The sequence below is a fragment of the Meles meles genome, chromosome 7, assembly GCF_922984935.1.
Source record: "Meles meles chromosome 7, mMelMel3.1 paternal haplotype, whole genome shotgun sequence".
NCBI classification, from domain to species: Eukaryota; Metazoa; Chordata; class Mammalia; order Carnivora; family Mustelidae; genus Meles; species Meles meles.
In genome coordinates this window covers 4,522,558-4,544,966 of record NC_060072.1, presented here as the reverse complement: position 1 = coordinate 4,544,966, position 22,409 = coordinate 4,522,558, and the positions used below count along the sequence as shown (strand labels likewise).

Below are 22,409 nucleotides of genomic sequence, written 5' to 3'. Positions count from 1 at the left end.
GACCAGTCACTTAAACGTTGGGGCCCCAGCTGGCTTCCCTATAAATGGGGATGGTGGGGGCAGCTGCCTCCGTACAGAATGGCTGTGGGAAGTCAGGGTGCACGCGGTAACGGACCAGCCCCTAGCAGGTGCCCCCCGAGCACAACATGCGGTTGCTGCTGTCACGAACCCTCGCGCTCGTGCTGCCAGGTCCGTGGTCTGTCTCCCCGTTTCATTCAACAGAGAAGACAAGGCGCTGGAGGGTAGGAGGCGGGCAGGGGAGGTGAGCAGGGAGCGGCCCCAGGTTGGGGGGGCTGCGAAGCCTGCGACCTCTGTTGTGCCCGGCTCCTGCTTTGCCCTTACCCTCACTGTGCCTCGGGCACCTATTTATAGACCCGAATCGGGGTTCTCCAACACCTGCCGGGAAGGACCTAGGGCGCTGCTTGCTGGAGACCTCACTTACGGACGGGCAAGTCAGGTTCGGAGAGTTGTGTGGATGCAGTCATGGGGTGACCGCGTCGGAGACAAGGGACCTGTGCTGACGGAAACCTCCTCACCCGCCCCTAGAACTGGATCCAGAGCAAGTGGAGGGGGAGTGTTCTGAGAACAGAGGCCGGAGACCGCCCGCTTGGGGAAGAGCTCGGGATGGGGTCCTGGTGGCAGTGCAATGGGGCCGGGGGGCTCAGCTGGTAGAGAGAAGACTGGGGGGGGGCACAGGAAGATGTGAGGAGGTGTTGGACGGGACAGGAGCTCACCCCATGATGGCAGAGACCCAGTCTTTCTTGTCCCCCACGGTCCCTGCGACACCTAGGACGTCTGTAGAAAGGGTTCCATAAATCTGTCTGCAGTGTTTTCTAAAGCACAAGGGAGGCTGGCTTGGCCTCACCAGCAGCTGTCCCAGCTCCAGAACTTCATGGCCGACCACGTGAGCAAGCGACGTAATCCCATTCGGCCTCAGTTTCCCCATCTTTGAAGTGGGAGTACTGAGAGTTGAGCCTGGCTCTAAGGCCACCAGAGGCACATTTCCTCTGGAGCAGCCTGAGAGCAGGACCTACCGGCCCCAGGCCTGGCCAGCGGGAATCTCTGCGAGGTCCCCCCACTCATGACGACAGGCGTCACTTCTGCTGCCCATCCAGCCCGGGATGACGAGCAGCTGTCCAGCCTCGGGACAGTCACTGAGGACAGCGCATTGCAAGGCCTTCAGGGATGACCAGCAGTGCTGGAGGCCGCCGGCGTCCCAGCTCTGACGGGAATCCCCTTCTGCCGCGCGGCCAGAATCGGCAGCCGTTACAGAACCCCCATGGTGACGTGCATTGTCCCGTCCACCCCACCCCGTCACGAGGCAGACGTGTCACCATCCCTGTGCACCCCGGAGAAGCGAGGAATGGGCCGGGCACTCCGGTGGCCTGGGCTCCCTGCCTCCAAGGCCCCCAGGGGGCAGGAGGCACCGTCCCAGCCGGCTTCGGGAAGCACCAGGCTTCGCCACCAGGGGGCAGACGTGCCCCCCCCAGCGGCCAGTGCCTGGAAGTGGCTGAGGACCGCGGTGGTGACAGTGACAGAGCTGGCAGCCGTCCACCCCCCCCCCCCGCCCCCGCTGGCCTGGCTCCCGCTTCCGCTCTGCCACTTGCTGACTGGGGCTGCAGGCATGTGCCTCTCCGCCAGCCCAGATGGCCCTGGAGGACACGGGACAGCTGTGGTGGCTGCCCCGGGCCCTGGGCACCCTTCGGACCGGGCTGCGTGGGCTGGGCTGACTCCCCGCTCCGGGGGTGCCCACAGACACAGGCTGGCGTCCCCGAGCGCCAGAGCTCGCCCTGGTGGACGCGACGTCTGGAGGCCCGGGGAGCAGACCGGCGAGCACTTCCCGCCCTCCGTGCCACGTGCGGGACTGCCCGTCCGGGAAGTGAGGGGCTGAGCCAGGCTCAGGGGTTCGCAGAGCCCGGGGGACCATAAGAGTCCCCTCAGATGCTCGTTAGTCGTCCCCAGGCCCTGCCCCCAATTATCCTGACTGAGGTTCCCAGCCGGAGCGGGACAAACCCCACGGCTCTTTCTGATCCAGTCTCAGTGCCATGAGCCAGAGGACGGGGGCCAGGCCCGTCCCACAGGTCACTGTTGGTCCTGGTGCCTTTCCTGCGAAGACAAAACCTCTGGGCCAGCCCCTCGGCACCGTCCTACCGTGCGCCTCAAAGACACCTGGATCCCCATCTCTGGCCACGTCTGCGGGAGCGCTTGGCCCCCAAAGGGCTTTGTGGTTCTCATTTCCCGTCCTTCGCACGCACCCGTGGAGGCTTGGTGCAGCGAGGCTCCTCACCCCCAAGCCCATCCATCTTACAGATGGACAAACTGAGGCCTAGGAATCACCTGACTTGGTGGCAGGGCTGGTGGACCCCAGGTCTGGCTGCTCCGTCGAGGGCTCTCTGTCCCATCAGAAGGACAAGTCCTAAGGTCCCTCTTGGTGACCGGGGCCCTGTACCAACTCCTGACACCCCACTGGTGGGTGGGGAGCGACGACTAAAGCTCCGTTCCTGGGGGAAGAAAGGGCCTGGTTGGAGCTCTCTGGCCTGGCATGGGTTCAGAGCAAGGGTACTCTGACAGTTTGGGGGACTGGGACCCCGGTCTCCCAATCCCTTTCACAGAGGGCGTTTCCCTCCCGTGAGTCTCGGCGCAGATGGACCCTGCCCAGGGCCACCCTTACAATACAGTCACTCAGTCCCCACCCGCTCATCAGGCCCGGAAGGCCCCATAAGCGAGTGGAGGGCCTGGTGGACGCCCAGAGCCCCTCTGCCTGCCTGCGGGGGCAGCAGCTCAGCGAGGGCTGTCACGTGGGGCCTCGGGCCCAGGAGGCCCGGTCATCTGATGCTTCCCAGGAAGCCAGAAATCAGGGTTTCTATGTCAATCTCTCCATTGTAAAACCTTGGCTGAGCACAGTTTTGGGTTTTTGTTTTTCCCCCGCACTGCAGGCTGTGCAGAATCCATTCAGGGGCTTGGCTCGGTTTGTGGCCACCCCATTGTCCCCTGTTCTGGGGGATCGGAACGGTCTTGTCTCCTCCTGGCCTCTGCCTCAGATTCCAGCCGGGGGGGTTGGCTACTCCCCTGGGCTGTCGAGCCCCACCCCCATATCCCTGTACCCCTCGCCACCTGTCACCTGCCCAAACCCAGGGCAGCACCACGTTCACCCGAGCCTCCTATACGCGCTGACTCTGGGCTATTTCATGGAGGTCCTCAGCTGGGGCTAGGGCACAGTGACAGCAAATGTCCTTAACACGGACAGCAGACGGGGTTGAAGGCCCTCGGCCATCCCTACTTCTAGAATTTCTTGCTGGCCACTTGTCCCAGAACGCTGCTCTCCACCACGGCTCCCAGAGCCCCCTTTCCACCAAGACCCCCCCCCCCACCAGCCCTTCCTCCTCTCCTTTCCTCCCACCTCCCCCCTGGGCTGCCCTTACCCACATGCCACCCATCTTCCCTTCAATTTCTCATCCAGAGGGGTCCGCCTCCCTCCCACGCCGAGCTGGCCCCTGCCGCCAGCCCACCCACCTGAGCATGCCCAGCAAAGCCAGCCCTCTCCCCCCTGCCTTGGGAAACCACCATACATCCCGTCCCACCGAGAGTCCAAACCCATGGCCCTGCTCCGCCTCACTTGCCCCGCTGGTGGCTACCGTGGCTCTACCTCCGTGCGTCCAGCGGGGCACGTTCCGCAGAGCACTGTCCTCCTATGGTCTAACGTCGTCCCTCCGCTCCTGCGCATGGATGTTTAACTGTCCCTTCTCCTCAATCAGCGCCGCATTTCTACTGTGCGCCGGGTTTGGGAACGTAGTGCTGACCCAGTTTTGTTGTCCCTGCCCTCCTGGCTAGTGGCACTAGGCCAGCAAAGTCCCCAAATGACCAGAGGGCAACCCCAGAGCCTAACGCAGAGTGGAGGCAGCCAGAGAAGGAGAAGACCGGCACCGAGGGAGGTGTGTGGTTCCCAGCCCAGCAGGTGGATGCGCGTGGAGGGAGCATACAGGCTCCACGGGTGTTTCTAGAGAGGTGAGAAACCCCCAAGGGTGAGGAAGGGGCCAGCTCAGTCCTTCCTGGCCTGTCCGCTCACACCAGGCCATGCAAGTCTCAGCCTTGGGGATGACGGTCTTTGCGGGAGTCCACAGTCTCTGGTGTCCACTCCATCGAATTTTGAGCTCAGGGTGGGGAGTCTGATGGTCATGACCCTGCCTCCCTACGGTGAGGGTCAGGTCTGACCCACAGCAGGGGCTTGGGACATGCCGATTGACTTTAACCGGGCCATGTGTCCCTGCGAGGTTCTCGTACACTTCATACGGGACTTTCTTGGCCCTCGCAGCCGCAAAAGAAGCCCATCTGCTGCTTGGCCTGACCCTGGCAAACCACCCCTCCTGGAACATTCAGCAGAAAAGAGCTTCCATTTGGGGGCTGAGCCAGGCCTCGCCACTGCCGCCTTCCAGCTGACTCCTGTCTCTGCACCTCATCAGACTGAATGAGCTGGCCCCTACCCGGGGAAGGGAAGGAACCCCTTTCTCAGGGGGCAGGCACTTTGGTTCTGCCATTAAGAGGCAGCCGGAGGAACACATACTCTGGCATAAAGGAGCCAGGGGCCTCTGGGCCTCAGTTCCCTGTTTTGTATGACACGGGGGGTGTGGCCTCTGAGCCTCTGCCACCCGCTGAGATTCAAGGATCCGCCCCTCCTTTCTCCCCACTGATTTACAGGGGAAGTGTCTGTGGGAAGACAAGGGGGCAGGGGCTGTGGTGCCCGCAGACCGAGATCAGCACAGGCACGGCCCCAGGGACTGTCGGGGAGGTAGGATGAGGGCAGCGATGCCATGGGGCCCTGTCCGATTGGGGGAGGGGGAAGGGGCTGTTTGCGTGCCTGTGCCCTGTGCTTAGGAGGCCTGCGTTGGCCCAACTTCGCCATTTGCTAATTGTAGGTGTTGGGCGGGTTTTTTCCACTTTCTAGGCCTCATCTCTCTACTGGGGAATGGGAAGAAGCATTCCCACCTCTGTATCGATACTCAAAATAAATACATAAATAGAAGAATTCCTACCTGGTAGAGGGAGATTGGCCTGAGGCCAAACATCTGAAAGTGCTGTGTAAAGCGTGGAGAGCGCCAAGGCTGTGCCCGCCCTTCACTGGGGTCACTGTCCCCAGCCACCAAGTCTTAGAGGACCCACTTGTTTCTGCCATCCCTGAAAGCTGGAGGGGTGGGTGGAGCGCCAGCTCTGCTGGTTTCCGCGGTGGAGAGGCCACCGGTGATCCCCCCAGGCCCCCGTCTGGCAGCCATGGCCCCAGTCCAGGCCAGGGGAGGGTGACTAGTCATGCCCAGGCTGGGCTTCGGTGGGGCAGGGTCCTGACGCGGTGCCCAAAGGGGACAGGAGGTCTCCACCAGGTCCTCATGAGAAACTGGGAGGGATCTGCGTGGGCATAGCCTTTGTGGGGATGGCCAGGAGGGGGTGACTTTGGGTGAAGCATTGGCAAAGGCGGTCTGGGCACAGAGTGGGGAAAGGAGTCCCTGAGCATCGTGCTTCTGGCTGCGGTGGCCCGGCTCAGGGAGGACGCTTGGGGTTGGGTTGTGCGTCCCATGCATGTTGGTTTCCGACGGGCATAGGTGGCCCTCGGAAGACCCGAGGGGTCCAAGCCTGACCCGGAAGTGGACACCTAGTGGGCTTTGGGGCGGCCTTGGCCAAGGAGGCGGAGACCCCGCCCCCGCTAGGGACCCCGCCCTCGCTAGGGACCCCGCCCTCTAGGCCCCGCCCCCTGATCACACCCCTTTGCGGCATAGCCACGCCTCCACTCCGCCCCGCCCCTCAAGGACCGCCCCTGTTCCGCCCCCGCCCCCGGCCCCGCCCCCGGCCCCGCCCCCGCCTCCGTTTGCGCCGGGTCCGCGCTGCCGGCCGCGCTTCTGGCGCTCCACGCTGCGGCCGCTCGGAGCAATGATTAACCCGGCGGGCGAGCCGGCGCGGGGCCCGGGGCGGAGGCGCGGGGCTGGGGCGGGACCCCGGAGGGCCGCTCGGCTTCCTGCTCTCGCCCAAGTTTCCTCGTAGAGGGCGCAGTGCCGGCCGGGGCCCGCGGCGCGGCGTGGCGCAGAGCGCGGCGGCGGGCGCGCGTGGGCGCGGAGCGGGCCGCCGGGGTCACCATGAGGACTCTCCGCAGGTTGAAGTTCATGAGTTCGCCCAGCCTCAGTGACCTGGGCAAGAGAGAGCCGGCTCCCGCCGGCGCGGACGAGCGAGGCACGCAGCAGCGCCGGGCCTGCGCCAACGCCACCTGGAACAGGTAAGGCCGCGCCCTCCGGGCCCCCCTCGCCGGGCCCGGGGCCCCAGAGCCCGGGGAGACGGAGCTGCTGTCGGGCCCGCGGGCGAGGAATGGAGCCCTGAGCGCCGCGGTACTTCGCAGCTGGCAAAGAACTTGCTCCGCCGGAGTTGTGCGGGCGGACAGGGAAGTTTAATGCAACGTGTTTCTGGAAGGGAGGGACGAGACCGCGGACTCGGGGCTCGCCCTGCAGCGTCCAGCTGTGGGCGACGGGGTGGGCCTGGAGCCCGCGTGCTTGCCTCGCACCCGGGGGTCTTCCCACGTCTGCGCCCCGGTGCTCGTGGCCATCTGGGAGGTACATAGAGCAGGAAGTGTTTTTCCCATTTCGCAGATGAGCAGATGAGCCTCAAGGGCGCAGTCGGTGGGCGGCCGCTGCGCTTCCTGTCTCCCAGTAAAGGTCCCTTTGGTCGGAGGGGGGTGGGCGGGTAGCTTCCCCTGAGCGGCCCCTTGTCCTCCCAGTTGTCAGCAGGGGTGCAGCAGCTGCCTGGCATTCCTGAGACGACCCTCCCCCCTGGGGGCCTTTCCCAGACTAGCAGGGGCGTGGGAAGTCCCCCCACCCCCACCCCCAAGCTTTGTTTGAAGAGCAAGGCTGGGATCCGGAAAAGAGATGGTTTATGTAGTGGGATTCCCCAGCGTGTCTGTTCCTGATCCCTTTTCAAAGTAGACATTTCCACCAAAAGGCAAAGGGAGGGGTGGGGCACGGAGCGAGAGGCTGTTCAGGGGGGCTGTGAATACCGCCCCCCCCCCCACACACACACACCTGGCAGGGAATTGTTGCCAGATGCTCCGCTGGCTGTGGTCCTGGCCCCCAGGAACCCAGCTCTCCGTGTGGCCACCCAAGGAGAGTTTCCTGAGCATCCCAGTGGGCACAGGACCCCCAGCCTGAGACCTTTGTCTGGGCACTAGGCAGGACCCCATCATCCATGTGCTTGGGTTCCGTCCCCTACCAGGTTGCAGACTGCTTGTGGCTGGGTTTGCCTCAGTTTCCCTGTCAGTGGGTGTGTGCATTCCTCCTTACAGGGCCAATGTGGAGACAGGGAAGGAAGGTCTGTCGCGGGAGAATGTCAGTGACCCACTGACTGCACAATGTCCCAAGAGTTGATTCCTCCTGTCTCAGAATTCAGGAGATAGATGCTGATTCCCTCCCCCACCAACACACACGCATGCACACACACACACACACACACACACACACACACGCATGCACACACACACACACACACACACACACACACACACACACGTCTCTGCTTTCGCTTAGTGGTAGCCAAACAGACTTAGTTCAGTTTCCAGCTCCACCTCTTCCCTGCTGTGTGGCATTGAGCAAGTTAATCTATCTCTCTGGGCCTTAATTTCCATAGCCATAAAGTGGGCGTCCGCCTCAGGGGCTGTTGTAGGGATTAAATGCAAACATACATATTCAAGCCCTCTACACAGTGTCCAGCACATGGTAGGGACTCGGGGCGTGTCCAGACAGAGGGGAGGGCACCGGCTCAAGGGCTTAGACAGCCCCCTGCGCTTGTGACCCTGGGGCCAGCTCTGAGTCTTGCGGAGCTCCAGGAGGGGACTGCAGAGAAAGGCCACCTGAGTCCCTCCACTGCTTTTCACTTAATGGCATTTAGAACGAGCACCTGCCAGACTTCAGAAGAACACGTTTCCTCTCCCCCTGCCTGATTGAGTCTTCCATCCCTGGGGCACCTGGCCGCTCCCACCTGACGTCTTGTACTTCGCCTATGCGCCCGACGCCTTCGGGTCCCTCGGTTCACTTAGCCCAGAGAGGGAGTTAGTTATTTGTCTCACGGTAGGGCCCGAGCCGCTGCTCTCTCCTCCCCAGACAGAGGGTGCCGAGCCAAGGAGAGGCAGAGAGCCTTCCTCTGCCCTTCCCTGAGTGGGAGCTGTGTGGGGCTCAGGGTCCACTCTGGTCTCTGCCTGCCCGCCCCTCCTTGCAGTGCTCCCTATGAGGCGGGGCAGGACAACAGCCCTCAGACAGGACAGCTGCGTCCGTCTTCAAGGCCTGCCTAGCTGCGCTGTGCGCTCCTCGTTTGGAGTCCAAGGTGCCGGCGGGATAGTGCTCCCTCCATAGCCTTCTGCCTCCTCCAGCTTCTGGTGGTTTCTTGGCTTGTGGCAGTCTGTTTCTGTCTTCACATGGCCTCTCCTGGGTCTGTGATAGAAACTCCCTCTCCTTTCTCTTGGAAGGACACCAGTCATTCGCTCTGGGGTCACCCTCATCCCGAATGATTTTGTCTCAGGATCTTTACCTAACTACGTCCGCGAGACCCTGTTTCCAAGGTAGACACGAATTTCATTCAGCCCACCACAGTGACCCTGGGCGCATCCCCTAATTTCCTGTGCATCTTTCTTCATCTGGACATGGGGCCACATACAAGGCTTGCTCTCATGAGAACGGGATCCGTGCATTCACTTAGACATTCATCCCTGTGATTTGTTCCCTCGTTCCTTCCTGTGCTCCCTGGCACTGGGCGGCTTCTGGGGCCAAGAGTCAGCCGAGAAAGAACAGCTTCCTGAGTTGGGGGAGGGAGTCAGAAGATAAACAGGAACACAGGTAAAGGGATGAGGTCACCGCAGGTCGCGTTTAGTGCCCGGAAGAAGATAAACTGGGAGACAGGTGAGTGCTGTCATTCTTTCCTCCAGGATCTCGATTCCGGGGGTGCAGGAACGGGAAGTGTTTGAGTGAGTGCTGGCTGCCAGGCATGGTTGTTTCCTTGGCCCTTCTCTGCTGGGTGGGTTTGTCCCCTGAGCCAAGCCAAGCGCAGGGCCCCAGACAGGCTGTTCCCACCTGCAGCCACCCCCCCGCCCCCCACGTATGTCAAGGGCCGGGACATGGCCCTCTGTGCATGCATTCCTCCTGGGCTGCCCCAGTTAGCTCCGACAGGGTCTGGACCCCGTGCAGGGGTGAGGCCGCTAGTTCCGTGGAGGTTATGCTCTTGAGCTGAGGGGCCTGAAAGGCCTCCCCAACCCAGGTCCCCTGGGCACGTGTTTGGATCAGAGGTGTTAACTGTTAATGGAGTTCGTGTTAACTCTCGTTCCCTGCTAGGCCTGAATGCTCGGGCTCTGGAGCCCGACATCTGTCCCAGCTTCTAGGTGTGGGAGGGGAGGCCCCAGGCAGGGGGAGTGTGGGCCCTGCGTGGGACATTCCCTCCGTCCCCATCATCTCCCTCCAGGGCAGGGGTGATTGTCTTCAGCTTGCAGAGAGGGAAGCAGGTGCGGGGAATGGACTTGCTCAAGACCGCATGCTAAAAGTAAATAAATAAATAGATAAATACAGAAAAGAATTATCATCCAAAAAAAGACCCCATGCTAATGTCAGGGTCTGGGAGTCTGACCCCAGGTCTGACCTGAGGTCACGGCTCAGGGACCAAGAGAGGCGGGTGTTGGTGGTAAGAACCTGGAGGCTGGTGGCAGCCGCCTTGTGGGCTCTCCCCTGTCCCGGGCAGGGACCGCCTGCCGAACCCCTACAGAATGAGAATGTTCTGCCTGCTTCCAGCAATGCTAGCTCCCACCCCCGCTCTGCACTCACTTAGCGAGGGGCCCTGACCCAACGCCAGACCTGAAGGCGCTCCTGTCATTCCCCAGAGGCCCTCAAGGCGGGGCTCAGCAGCCCCATTTTGCAGGCGAGGACACTGAGGCTCAGAGAAGTTTGGGAGCTGGCCCAGGTCTCTACAGGGAGGCTGGGCAGAAGCTGGATCTAACCCAGGTCCAGCTCCAAAGCCTGTATGTCTGCCACCACCTCAGGGAAGGGCCTCTGAGGGGCCGGGGGAGGCTCCCGGGTGATCCCTTGGTTGGGGGTGGGGGTTGGAAGCTGCCGGGGGTCTGGGCTTGGCTCCCCGTACCCCGCCCCTGCCCAGTGGCTGCTCTGGGCCCTGAGCCTCTGGCCCCACCAGGGCCGTCTGGGTGGGGTCCGCAGAGGAATGGCCCCGAAGATGTCCACACCCGGGCCCCGGAACCTGCGACTATATTGAAGGCTAAAAAGGGACTTTGCAGGCATGATGACATGAAGGGGGCCCAGTGTGGTCCCAAGGGTCTTCCCGAGAGTGAGGCCCGGGGCTTGGAGTCAGGGAGGAGGTGGCGGGATGGGAACGGAGAGCCAGGGTGCCACGGTGCTTCCTGTGAGCCTGCGAGAAGGGGCCTGAGCCAAGCACGTGGGCGCTTCCAGAAGCTGGAAAAGGCCAGGAAGCAGATTCTGGCCTGGAGCCTCCAGGAGGAGCCAGTCACAGAACACCTTGAGTTCAGCCTCGTGAAACTGGTTTGGAACCTCTGGCCTTCAGAAAGGAAAGCAAACACATCTGGGTTGTTTGAAGCCACGAGGTCGGTAGAATTTGTGAGGCTGACACCCCTCCCCCCCTCCCCCCTGCTCCCTCCCTCCCCCTGCACGACTGAGTGCCCTGAGCCACCACATCCCACACCCCAGCCCGGGCTCCATCGTGGCCCCAGAACCGACCTCACAGCTGGAAAGGGGTCACTGCACTGTCCCCTCTGCAGTCGGGACCGGCACGGGTCAGGGCCCTTGCCGGGTGCCCAGGGAGGGGTGGGGGTGGACACGGACCCCTCCTGCTCAGCCGGGAACCCTGTTAGCGCCGGGCACGAGCATCCGGAGCTAGGCGGACTGACACCCGGGCGAGAGTGGGACCCGTTTGCTGAGGAGCGGGTGAAGCCGACACGGGGCTGGAAACGGCATCGTCACCCTCTTCACTAGGGGGTCCCATCGGGCCTGGCGGGGGGACACGGTCGGCTTCCAAGTTGCCTGCCTCCTGTGCCTTTCACTTGGACGTAGAGAGGAAGCCATGGGCCCTGCTCCGGGGGCGGCTACAGCAAAGCCGGGTGGGCCCCCCTTCATCTCTCGGCGAGGACACTGAGGCTCCATCCGGTCACCCTCCGATAGAACGGGGGGTGACTAGAGCCTCGGCTGTCAGGTGGGGTGGAGGAGCCTGGTGGCGCCCAGCTCCCCTGCCCTTCCTCGTTCGCATGGCTGTCCCTTCACAGGGACTGCTGCCTGGGGGCTGGTGGGACACACCAGGCCTGGACACCGGGGGGGAGGGGCCTGAGGAGGTGGCCGCCCTGCTCAGGGTCCAGGTCGGCCTTCTGGGGTCACCTGGCAGAGGCCTGCCCCCTCTGTGTGTCCTCTGAGGCCTAGGCCGTGTCCACATTGAGGAAAGCACCAGAGAAAGGCAGGGCTCTGCTTCCAGGTCCTCCCAGCGCCCCACACGGGCTCCGGCCCTAACCAGGGTGGCCACAGGCAGGCGCCCCCAGGAGCCCTACGGTGAGCTCTCCCTCTCCCAGTTTGGCTATGCCCCACCCCCCTCCTGGGCCACAAACTCTCCAGGGACGCCCTGGAGCCTCACCAGGGCTCTGGCACCTTCTCCTCTTTGCGCCAGGCCCACCTGGGGCCCAGTCAAGCGACTCTGGGGCTCGTGTCCTTCTGCACAGGGGAGGGGGACCGGCTCTGCGAAGGACAGCCCGGTGAGGAGAGGCCACGGGTCTCACCCGGAAGTGCCCTTGGAGGCCGCCTGTGCTTTCCACGGGGCTGCCTGCCAATGCCCACGCCGGGCCTGCCCACCTCTGTTCGGGAGGCCGCAGCCCAGCGTGGCTGGGGGGGAAGAGAAGTCATATGTGGGCCTCCTGCTCCCCACCCTTCCTCTCCCTGGTGGCTCACAGCAAGCTGTTGTGTTCTTTTTCGTTTTTGGTGACCCTACTTGGACTTGGGACAGAAGGGGAACCTCAGCCCCAGGCCGGAGAGGAATGGAAGGGGCAGGGCCCATCCAGCTGGGGCAGCGTGGGAGGCAGTTTCCGAGCCAGCGACCGGGGTAGGAGGACCACGGGCCAGGTTCGCGGGCTCTGCCAGGTGTCATGATCTCGGGACTCTGGGCAGTTCTTGGCTCCCCAGACCCTCGTCATTTCCTTCCGTAGCCTCGGGTGTGACAGGCCCCCTGTGTGGTGGTTAGAAGGGAGAGACTGAGAAAACCGCAGAGTGGATGGTTGAGCTGTGGTGGGAGCTGCTGGGGACGCACCCCTCCTCGGAGACGAGCTAAAGATGCCCCAGTAAGCGTCACCCGCGGGGCAGCCCACTGCCCGGGCACCGTCTCCTTTGGGCGCTGGAGTTCAGAATCCATGATGTGCGTGGGGAAGCCGAGGCGCAGGTGGCCGGGGTCACGGTGGGCGGGGAGGGGACTGCTGATCTCAGGGTGGCCCCTGGGCTGGGCCCGAGGCTGCTTAGACATGGGTGTCGTCAGGAATCAAAGGGAGGTGATCAGCTGATGCGCTGAGCCTGGGGGTCAAGGACAGGGGCAAAAGAGTCAAGCAGAGAGACCACCCCTCCCCTAAAAGACCACCGAGGTCAATTTTTTTCTGCAACACAGCTGTGAGGGAGGAGGCCCCAACCTGGAGGGGCCGGGGGGAGGGTTTGAGGTCCAGGGAGCAGGTGGAGGGCAAGCCTGCAGGGGAAGGGACAGCAAGGACAGAGGCCCGACGCAGGAGGGGCTGACCCCTGTGACTCTTTGAGGGTCAGAGAGCCGGCCTCACCATCCAAAGCCCCAGAGTGCAGGGTCACCGCTGGGCTGGGGTCCCTCCGGCAGTCTGCCTGGAAGAGGAGGAAGCCGTGGGGCGGGGCTGCTAGGAGCAGGTGTGTGTGAAGAGTGGGAGGGGCCGCAGGGGCTCAGCCTGCACGGCTTGGTCCCACCTCAGGGCCTCTGTCCTTGTTCCCCACCGCACCTCGGGAGCAGCTGGGCCCCCGGGGCCCCAGGGCGGTGACCAGGAATGCCCTGTGCCTCCTGCCCCCCAGCAGCCTCCACAGGGCTGGGAGTCGGCCTGCAGCTGCTGGGATTCCAGCGTGACAGCTGCTGGAGGACCCGCGCTTCTCGTGCCCCTGGGAGGGGGGTGGGGTGCAGGGTCCTGCCCCAGCGGGGCTCAGACCCCGCTGCATGGGGACAGGGGGCAGCTGCTGGATGAGGAGCTCTGTGCCTTCCCACAGGAGACATGGCCTCTGTGATCCTCTGTCTCCCCGTCTGCGAAGTGGGGGGCCAGTCTGCGTTCCTGGAAAGGGCGGAGCCAAAGCCAAGGGCATTGGGAGCTCCATGGCTGCTGCCTGGTCTGCGATGGGAATGGCAGCGCGCCCGGCTGCTCCCTCCACACTGAGAGTCCCGGCAGTGGGTCTGTGAGCTTCAGAGCGGTGCCTAGGGCCTGGGTGGAGGGCGGAGGAGCCACCCAGACCTGGTTCTTGCCCTCGGAAGTGTGTGGCCAAGGGAGGGCGGGGTGCTGATAGGAAAGTGAATCAGCAAAGTGCCAGGATAGGAGTCTCCCTGGGGAAAGGAAGGGGTCAGGAGGGCTTCTTGGAGGAAGTGGCTTCTGAGCTGAGTCTTCAGTATGAACAGCTGCTTACCTTGTAGACAGGGAGGAGAAGGGCCTTCCAGGCGGAAGGGGCAGAGGGTGCAGAAACCCAGAGGTATAGTGGCCTCTGGCCAGTCCAGCACTCTCGCAGTCTGGAGTGGAAGATGCCCCGGAATTCAGGGAGAGGCCGTTCCTGACAAGCCTCGAATGCCGTGTCCAGGCCTCGGGCTATATCTGCAGGTGTCGGGTTCCTCCCAAGACCCTGGTCAGGGAGGTGACTAGGGGCAGCGGAGAGGCAGGCTGGTATGATCAGGTCCAGGCATGCAAGGAGGGGCCCTGGCTAGAGGGGAGGGGAGGGCCGCAGCGGAGCTCCAGGAGGTAGAAATGGATCTGACCTCAGGGTGGGTTGGTTTCAGAGGGTGAGGGAGAGTCAAGAATGAATTTTCCCCAAATGCTTACAAGTTTCTCCAACGACGCTCTGTGCTCTTGGGGTCTGCAGACAGTGATGGAAACAAGTTAATCAAATCACAGAAACGTGGTTACACAGTGACGGTCCAGAAAAGCTGGCAACAGTGTGTGATCTAAAGGGAATAGATAATGGAAGTGGGAGAGGATCAGCCAGCAGAATTGGCATGTGCAAAGGCCCTGTGGCTGGAGATCACTTCCCAGTGGGGCACAGAGCATGAGTGTCCAGCGCTCGGGGACACCAGGAGTCAGGAAGGGCCGGCTCAGCGGCACCTGGAAGCCCATGGTGAATGTCGGGGTGGGATACGTTACTGGGTGGGACAGGTGATCAAAGGGTACCCTTGGGAATAGAAGATTCCAGAATGCGGGAAGGGGAGCAGAGTGTGTACAGGCCACAGAAGACATCCTGGAGAGGTGACTCGGAGGTGACTCAGGCCTGGGGCTCTGGGGAGGCTGGGGCTAGGGATGTAGATCTTGGGGTCGAGGTGGGGACTGAGGTTCTGGTGTGGACAGGGTCCTGGGAGGACAGCTGACCCCTGCTCTCCAGGGGGTCTCTTGACTTATAAGAGAAAAGATGGGCACCTGCTTCTGACCAGACCCGCTTCTGTCCCTCAAGCCAAGTAGGGCAGGAGAGGGCAGGTGGGGAGGGGTGGCGGAGCCTCGATGACTCTCGTCTTTCTCCCGCCCGCAGCATCCACAACGGGGTCATCGCCGTCTTCCAGCGCAAGGGGCTGCCTGACCAGGAGCTCTTCAGCCTCAACGAAGGCGTCCGGTGAGTGGCTGCCTGTCCCCTCCTGTCCTGGGGCTCTGAGTGGCAGGGAAGGCCGTGCTGGGGCGGGAGGCTGTAGCCAGGCCCTGCCTCCCCAGCCACACCTGAAATACTGCCCTTACGGCCGCGGTGGGCAATGACCCGGAGGCCACTGTGTGCACCTTGACCCAGGCCCTGGTCGTCTGGCTCTTGGGCCTCGGGACCCCCACTGGTCCCGAGGACTTTCTCTCCAGGGGAAGCAGGGTGGGACTTGGACAGGGGCTCGAGATCACGCCCACATTCCCCGCTGGTGTTGAACATCGTGAAGGATATTATTCTGTTAAAGAGGAAGGACCCACCTGCCTAATGACGGGAGTGTCATTCCCGGAAAGGCAGTTACAGCCCGGCCGAATGCCCCTCATTTCCTGTGGACGGCCAAGCGGTGAGCACTGGTGAGGCAGTCCAGGATGGACCAGCCCCTCCAAGCTGCTGCTGTGAGCGGGGCACCATCCGTCACTGGGAGGGAATCAGCAAGGCCAGCCCCGGTAGTCCTGCTTTGCGGTGAAGGAGACTGAAGATCAGAGAGGTCAGGATGTCTGCCCAGGGTCACACAGCTGCCTCAAGGAGGCATTTCCTCTCTCTGTGGTCCCTTCTCTCTCTGGCCTCTGCTACCCAGTCCCTGTGTCAGCTGGGGAAAGGAGGCAGCCCAGCTCCTCATCAGCTCAAGACGGGAATAAAGGATAATGGGGACCAGGATCATATTCATACAGGGCACCCCAGCCCGGTGTGGCCGAGCCGAAAGGGGCCTTACAGACAGGTAAACTGAGGAGCAGGGAGGGTGAGGGGCAGCGTTGCCTCTCCCAGGCCCCCTTACATGCAACCCATCCGGGGGTCCTGCTTTCCTCAGGCTCCTCGACTGCCCATTTTACCGGGGAGGGAACCGAGGCCGAGGTCACGTGCTGGGTTTGCTCACAGGGCTGGTTAGTGGAGCCGGGGCTCAGGTCCCTGACCCCAGGGCCTGTGGGTCCCTTGGGACCGCCCCCTGCCCAGCCCCCACCCCAGCTTTCTCCATCCCAAGGCCACGTTAAAGCAAGTGACTGGACTTAGGCGTGATACCCATCACCGGTCGTTGGCCTTGATCCCACGAGAGAGCCTGGCGACAGGAGCCATTGATGGCACTGTCACCCAGACGTTCCCCGGGGTTCTCGGGGCCATGTGGCGAGATGGGGGTGGGTGGGGGTTCTCCTCGGCGGGCCCCAGCGAGGCTAAGGCCAAGGAGGTGAGCAGGCACAGGACCCTGACGTCCGGCCGTCACCCTTTCTTCCGTCCGTTGCCAAGTACATACGCAGGTGTGCGCAGCGGCGCATGATTCTCTCTTCAGGTGTGCAGGTCCATGGTTCTTAGCACATTCAGAGCTGTGTAGTCCTCACCACTGTTTCATTCTGGAACATTCTCACCCACTCCCCATGCCCCCCCATAAAAGCCCATCCCCGTCAGCAGTCACTCCCCAGCCCGTGACAAAGGCCGGTCAAGCTTCTCTCTCTGTAGATCTGCCTCTTTCTAGACGGTTCGCATACGTGCGATCCCCCGAGGTGTGCGCGGCCTGGGCCGGGGCCTCCGTGTCACCTGACGCCTTCAAGCTGGTCCGCGTTGGAGCCCGTGCCTGCACCTTGTTCCTTCTTGCGGCCAAATACTGTTCCTCGCTAGGGAAACCGCACGCACCTGCTGATAGCTGCCCCCTCGGCCGTGACGCGCACGTGGCTGTGAACCCGCGGGGCTTCGTGTCTCCTGGGGCCACACCAGGGCGGGGTCGGGGCTGCCCCGCTGCTCTGCACAGCTTTGCTTCCCACCCCGGAGGCCGCCGCCGGTGCCCCCACCTTCTTCCCTGCATGTGCGACTTGACTTTGAGGAATTCGGTTCTAATGGCACTTGCAGGCGTGAGGAATCCTCTCGTGGCTGGGGTTTGCACTTCCCTGATGACTTAGGACGGGAACATCTTTTCACGGGTTTGTTGGCCATCTGCAGATCGTCTTTGGGGAATTGTCTCCTTGGCCCATTTATAAATGGGATGACTTATCTCTTGTTGAGTCGCGGGAGTTCTTTATATATTCAGGATCTGGACCTTCAGCAGACTGATTTGCACAGCTGCTCTCGCTCCATGGGTTGTCTTCTCACGATCCTGGCAGTGTTCTCTGAACTGTGAAGGTTTGATTTTGGTGACATCTAGGCTGCTGATCTAGCCTCTCTCTTGACCCGTTCCTTTGACCGCCTTCTCCAAAGGCCCCAAAACAGGCACACTTTGCATAATAGTTTTCCCAGACTAAGTCACTCTGGGTTGCAGAGGACACCCCTCCAGGTACACCATGCCCCCAGCTTCCGATGGCACAGCCCCTGGCCTGCCCGGGGCCAGGAGAATTGCGTGGGAGCTCGTGGGCAAGAGCTCAGCCACCTGCTCTGTCCTGAGAGGCCCCTTCTGTTGCCTTCTGGGCTCTGGAATAAGGATCCACTGGACAGGGTGGCCCTGGCCTCAGCCTCTGCCCCCCACCCCCCAGCCCCTTTCTGTGGCTGTCCCTCTCCCCTCCGATGACACCTGGGCTGTTCCCCCTGCAGTGCCTTCCCCAGGTGGTGTCCTGGGGTGATTAGGCTGCCTGGGCATTCCCCTGCGGATACGGGAGCCGCCTAACCTGCAGGCCCCCCAGCGCCTCAGTCTCCACATCTGTAGAATGAGCGTGGCTCCCCTCCAGCAGCCGGGAGAGCCAGCGGGCGCAGCACAAATCGGGAGATGCTTGGCCAGCCATGCCCCTCACCCCGCTCAGGGGCTCATGTAGTGAGTTAAGAGGAAATATCGGGAGGTGTGGGGAGCCCCAGGCCGCCGGCAGTTAGGCAGAGGGTCTGCTCGGCCCTGAAGGAGACCAGGGGGCCAGGGAGAGTGAGGAGGGCTTTACCTGCTGCATACACCAAGGATAAGCCGTGGTCTCACTTGATAGCCCAGACCCTCCTCCGCACCTCCTGGCATGTCTCTGGTCCCAGAGGAGGGTGCCGGAGCTCAGGCAGGGGCGGGGACTTGCCCAGAGTCACACGGTGGACCGGCGGCATCGGGGCTGGCTCTCTGGCCCCTGACGGGGAGAGGGGACTCACCCAGGCTCAGCCTTGATCCCTCCTTGCCCTTTCCTCTCTGGCCATGCCCAGAGTGACCCCTTGGGTCACGCATGTGGTGACCTGAGGTAGACGTTGAGCCTGCACATGGGGGTCGCACAGCTAAGGTCATGTGAGCTGAGGTCACATCCAGTCCTTGGAAGCCCAGACGATTGGGACAAGGTGGAGGGACTGTGGCAGGGGCTGACCACAGGGGGCCACTGGCTTCGCACCCTCTTGCCGTGCCAGCTGGAGTTCAGCCTGTGAATGTGGCCACTGTCATAGTGACGCGGGGATGGCGTCGGGCTGTGACGTGGAGTTGGTCCTGTGCTAAGGAGCTGCCAACCAGGGGTGTAGGACAGGGTGCCAGTGGCGCGGGACAGGGTCCGTCCCATCCAGGGACACCAGGACCATCGTCAGGCTGTCGTGAGCTTCGGGCTGTGACCAGACTGGTCCAGCTGTGTGTCCCTCTTCATGCCCCCACGCCTTCGTCTCTGCACCTTCTAGATCCTGCCCGAAGCCCCAGGTTCCAGGGATGCCGGCTGCTCGGTTGCTGGGTGCTAGTCACCGACACAAGCCACCTGCCCTCTGTCTGTCTGCTTCATTTAGCCCCCAGACCCCCAGCACCCCCACTGGGGACAGCCAGTCCTGGCGGGGGTGGGGGTGGTCCCGCTTTCAGCTCCGCCAGGAGGGTGGAGTATAGTCACCCGAAAAGGCCTTTGGGGACCAGCGCACCCTCTTAGTGGGGATGAGGGATGGTGAGTTTGGCGCCCCCCATGTGTACGTGCATGCTTACACACGCGTGTGCATGCACACACACAGCTCCAAGGCTGACAGAGGTGAGAGGGGAGATCGAGCGTCGGGCCAAGTGTTGACAGCGCCCGAGCGTTTCCGGCCATGCTTGGTCCGGACTGGAACGCCCGCCATTCTCAGCCCCCAGAGGTGTGCGGTGCATAGAGCCGTCAACCTGAGTACGAAGGACGGGCTTCAGACCCTAACTTGGTGTGTCCTGTGTGGCCTTGGACAAGTCACTGGACCTCTCTGAGCCTCCCTTGTCTCGCTTTTAGAAGGGAACGATCCTGGGCTCCGCTGCTGGGTTGGTGAGGACAAGGCAGGAGAGCTGCCCTAAGGCTTGGGGGGGGAGCGGAAGGGGAGGGAGCTGTGCCAGTGGCTTGGACTGAGGGGTGGGGGATGGAGCTGAGGGTCAGAGGCCCAGTGCTGCCCCCCGCCCCTGAGAACGTGACAGACGTCAGTGGCCCTCACTTGCTCTGAGGAACCTTCAGCTTCCTCTCATGTGCAGTGGTGGGGGGAGCCCGCAGAGCCCCAGAGGAACACCAGGGAGGCCTGAGACCCACTCAGCCCTCCTTCCCCGCCTGCCCCCTGCACTGGGACTGGAGGGGGGTGGTGTGCCCACACTTCCCCCTGGGCTGAGCGGGTCGACCTCCTGCTGCCCCCGGTCACCCCCCCCCATCAGCACCACCTGGTCTCTGAGCCCTGCCGTCCCTCACTGTCCTATCCCTCCCGCCTGCAGGCAGCTCCTGAAGACAGAGCTGGGGTCCTTCTTCACCGAGTACCTGCAGGTGGGTGGTCCGCGCGCTCGAGCGGCCGGAAAGGACCGGGCTCACCTCCTCTCCGTGGGTCCACAGTGTGCTGGGTTCCAAGGACTGCCGCACCGCTGTGGCTCCGTTTCCCTGTCTAGCTGGTGCGGGTCGTCGGGCAGGTTAATGATAACGATGCCGGTGAATTCTGGGCACCGCGCGTGCCCCGGCACGTGGCAGGACGCGGGGCTGGTTCTCTTCCGGGCTGTTCACCTCCCGGCATACAGGGTAGGCTTCCAGACGTCCCCTCACTGCACGGCCCCTGCGCCCCGAGCACACAGTGACGCTGTTGGCCTGGCGCCAGCATCCTGAGGCCCCTATGGCCGAGGCCCTGCCGTACCCTGCATTTGTCACACCTCTGGCCGGTGAGCCTGCAGAGTTCACGCGACCCAGAACCGGCCATCAGTGTCTTCCCAGCACGAGCTGAGGTTCAAGCTCTGCTTGAGTGGGGGGGAGGTTGGGGCCATGGGTGAGTCCTGCCTCCCTGGGCCTCAGCTGCCGGCTGGTGGGGCAGGGGGGCAGGGGGAAGCCTTCTGGGGGCCTTGCCTGCCCGGGGCCATCCCCTGGGGCAGTAACAGCTTGCCTGTGCATGCTCTCCAGAACCAGCTGCTGACGAAGGGCATGGTGATCCTGCGGGACAAGATCCACTTCTATGAGGGTGAGTGTGGCGGCCCACCGCGGGGACCGAGTGCAAGGACGCGCCACTGTCCCTGCGGGGACACGTGGCCCTCCTGCCTTGCCTGTGCCCCCGGGGCTCCGGGTGGGAGGGCGGCAGGGGCAGCAAGGCCACCATCTGACTCCAGGAGGGGACCTTACTGGGGAGGGAATCTGCCCTTCCCGCCACCACCCCACAATTTGCTGGAGCCCAAAAGGGCTGAGGAATCAGGGAAAAGCCTGCCCCCGGGGCCTTCTGGCACCAGTGAGCCCCGTTCCAGCAGCCCTGGGAGAACCCGACAGGATCTTTGAGGACCGGGGAGCTAGCATAGAGCCGAGGTTGCCATGATGTTCCCGAAGGAGGGAGCCGGGGGCTGTCCCCTGGCTGGGAGCTGCTGTCCCGTCAGAGTTTGGGGCCTGAGCTTGGGGCTGGACCTTCTAGAAGAGTTTTCTCTTTCCGTGCTCATACCCAGCCATGAGACCTTTGGGTCCCTGTGCCCGTTTCCTAGCTGGGGGCAGTGTAATGAGGACAGGCAGTATGTCTGCAAACGCACTGAGTAGAGGGTGGGGTGCGTCCAAACCCAGGCCAGTCTGACCCAGCACACATGCCCTTGGCCCTTCTGGAAGCCCGTGAGCTCCAGCACACCTCTGCCTGGCCCAGGCCTCAGCGGGTAGGGAAGGATCCTGACGGGCTCCGCCTCCCTCCTCCCAGCACCCTCCAGCTCCCGTGTCCCTGGGTTAGGGGGCAGGGACCAAAGTGGTGTCTCCTCGTAAGAGTGAATTGGCAAAGCGATCCAATTATGGGAGGACCCGGCTCAGACCACAGTGCCTTTGCTGAGGCCTGTTTCGTGCCAGGCCGGTGCTGAGTTCAGGCGCCACGAACATTCACTGAGCATCTGCTGTGCACCAGGCACCGGACACCTTGCCTACTCTCCGCTAGACCGTCCTGAGTGTTCTCCAACCACTAACTCACCGGCTTTCCCAGCAGCCCGGCTCGGGACATACCACTGCAGCCACTGCACATACAGGGAAACCGAGGCACCCAGGCCGTGCGGCTCTGTGCGGCAGCCTGGTTTCACTGCCACTTTGGTTCCTCCTTCAGCCGTTACTCTGATCCTAGAAAGAAGGGGCATGATCCCATTTCCCAGGGGAGGACACTGAGGCCAGTGGCCCCGGGTGAGCCCAGAGCTGCGCGTCCCCTGCTCTGTCCGCACGTCCTGCTTCTGTCGGGGGGCAGCGCTGAGGTGGGAGTGTGGGAAGGGCCGCCAGAACCGCAGTCCAGGGGAGGGAGAGGCACAGACTGCCGGGGTCCAGGCTGGCTTCCTGGAGGAGGCAGCAACTGAGTCAGCAGTCGAGACGCTGAGAATCTGGCACCTGGCGGAGGTGCCCTCCCACGCCCCCTCCTTACTCGGCACATTCCAGCAGCGCCTCTGCCTCCCACCGGCTCCGGCCCAGGGGAGCTGGGAGCTTCAGAGAAGAGAGGCTTTGTGCAGCTCAGTCGGGCCCTGCCTGCAGCGGCCATGTCACCGGGCCACCCTCTGGGGCATGCCCACCCCATCCAGCCTCCCCAGGCCGCAGGGACAGGCCCAGAGCCCCAGTCTGGGGGCCACGGGTCCTGACCTCCATTTCCCATCCAGCCACAGACCTGCGCCTCGGTCTCCCTGTCTCAGCACCGTGGGGCCGGATGGACTCCACCCATGTACTCAGTACGGGTCAGGCCCCAGCTAGCTTCCGGGGGCTGCAGATGGGGGAGACTCGGCTCTGTCCACCAGGGACTGACAGGCCAGTCGGGCACACAGATGCGGACCAGACAGTGACAGTTCAGTGTGATGCATGGCGGTGAAGGGAAGCCGTGGGGAAGGAAAGGTTCGCTCCATATTGGCAGTCAGGGAGGGCTCCGTGGAAGCAATGGCCCTCGAGTCAGGCCTCAGAATGTGGTCTGTCGGGAAGCTGTTCGGCCCCCCTCAGTCCATACCAGGGGACAGTCGCCGAGGCCACTCCCCGACAGGCGGCCTTTGGAGCCTGCCCTGTCCACCTTCTGCCCGTTTGGCTCCCAGAGCAGCTTCCTTGAGATCGCTCCCTGTGGCCAGCCACGTCCTCACCTGTGCCTCTGCTGGGGGCCGTGGGTGGCCTCGCCCACCCCCCTCCAGCCTCCAGCCTTGTGACGTCAGCTTCC

At 63.1% G+C, this 22,409-nt stretch overlaps 1 protein-coding gene across 5 annotated transcripts in view; it reads left to right on the top strand.

Annotated features, from left to right (window-relative positions):
- The window catches only part of PRR5 (proline rich 5), a 49,904-nt gene that overhangs the window by 17,279 nt on the left and 10,216 nt on the right, over nt 1-22,409 (top strand). For 2 of the 5 annotated variants that reach the window (XM_046011192.1, XM_046011194.1), the window contains exons 1-4: nt 5,870-6,256; nt 14,790-14,870; nt 19,513-19,561; nt 20,180-20,237. In XM_046011192.1, coding sequence (XP_045867148.1) covers nt 6,120-6,256; nt 14,790-14,870; nt 19,513-19,561; nt 20,180-20,237 — 325 coding nt within the window. In that variant the 5' untranslated portion in view covers nt 5,870-6,119. Of the gene's footprint in view, nt 1-5,869; nt 6,257-11,793; nt 12,115-14,789; nt 14,871-19,512; nt 19,562-20,179; nt 20,238-22,409 lie in introns of those variants that run through there. The other 3 variants (XM_046011193.1, XM_046011196.1, XM_046011197.1) reach the window with 3 other exon arrangements.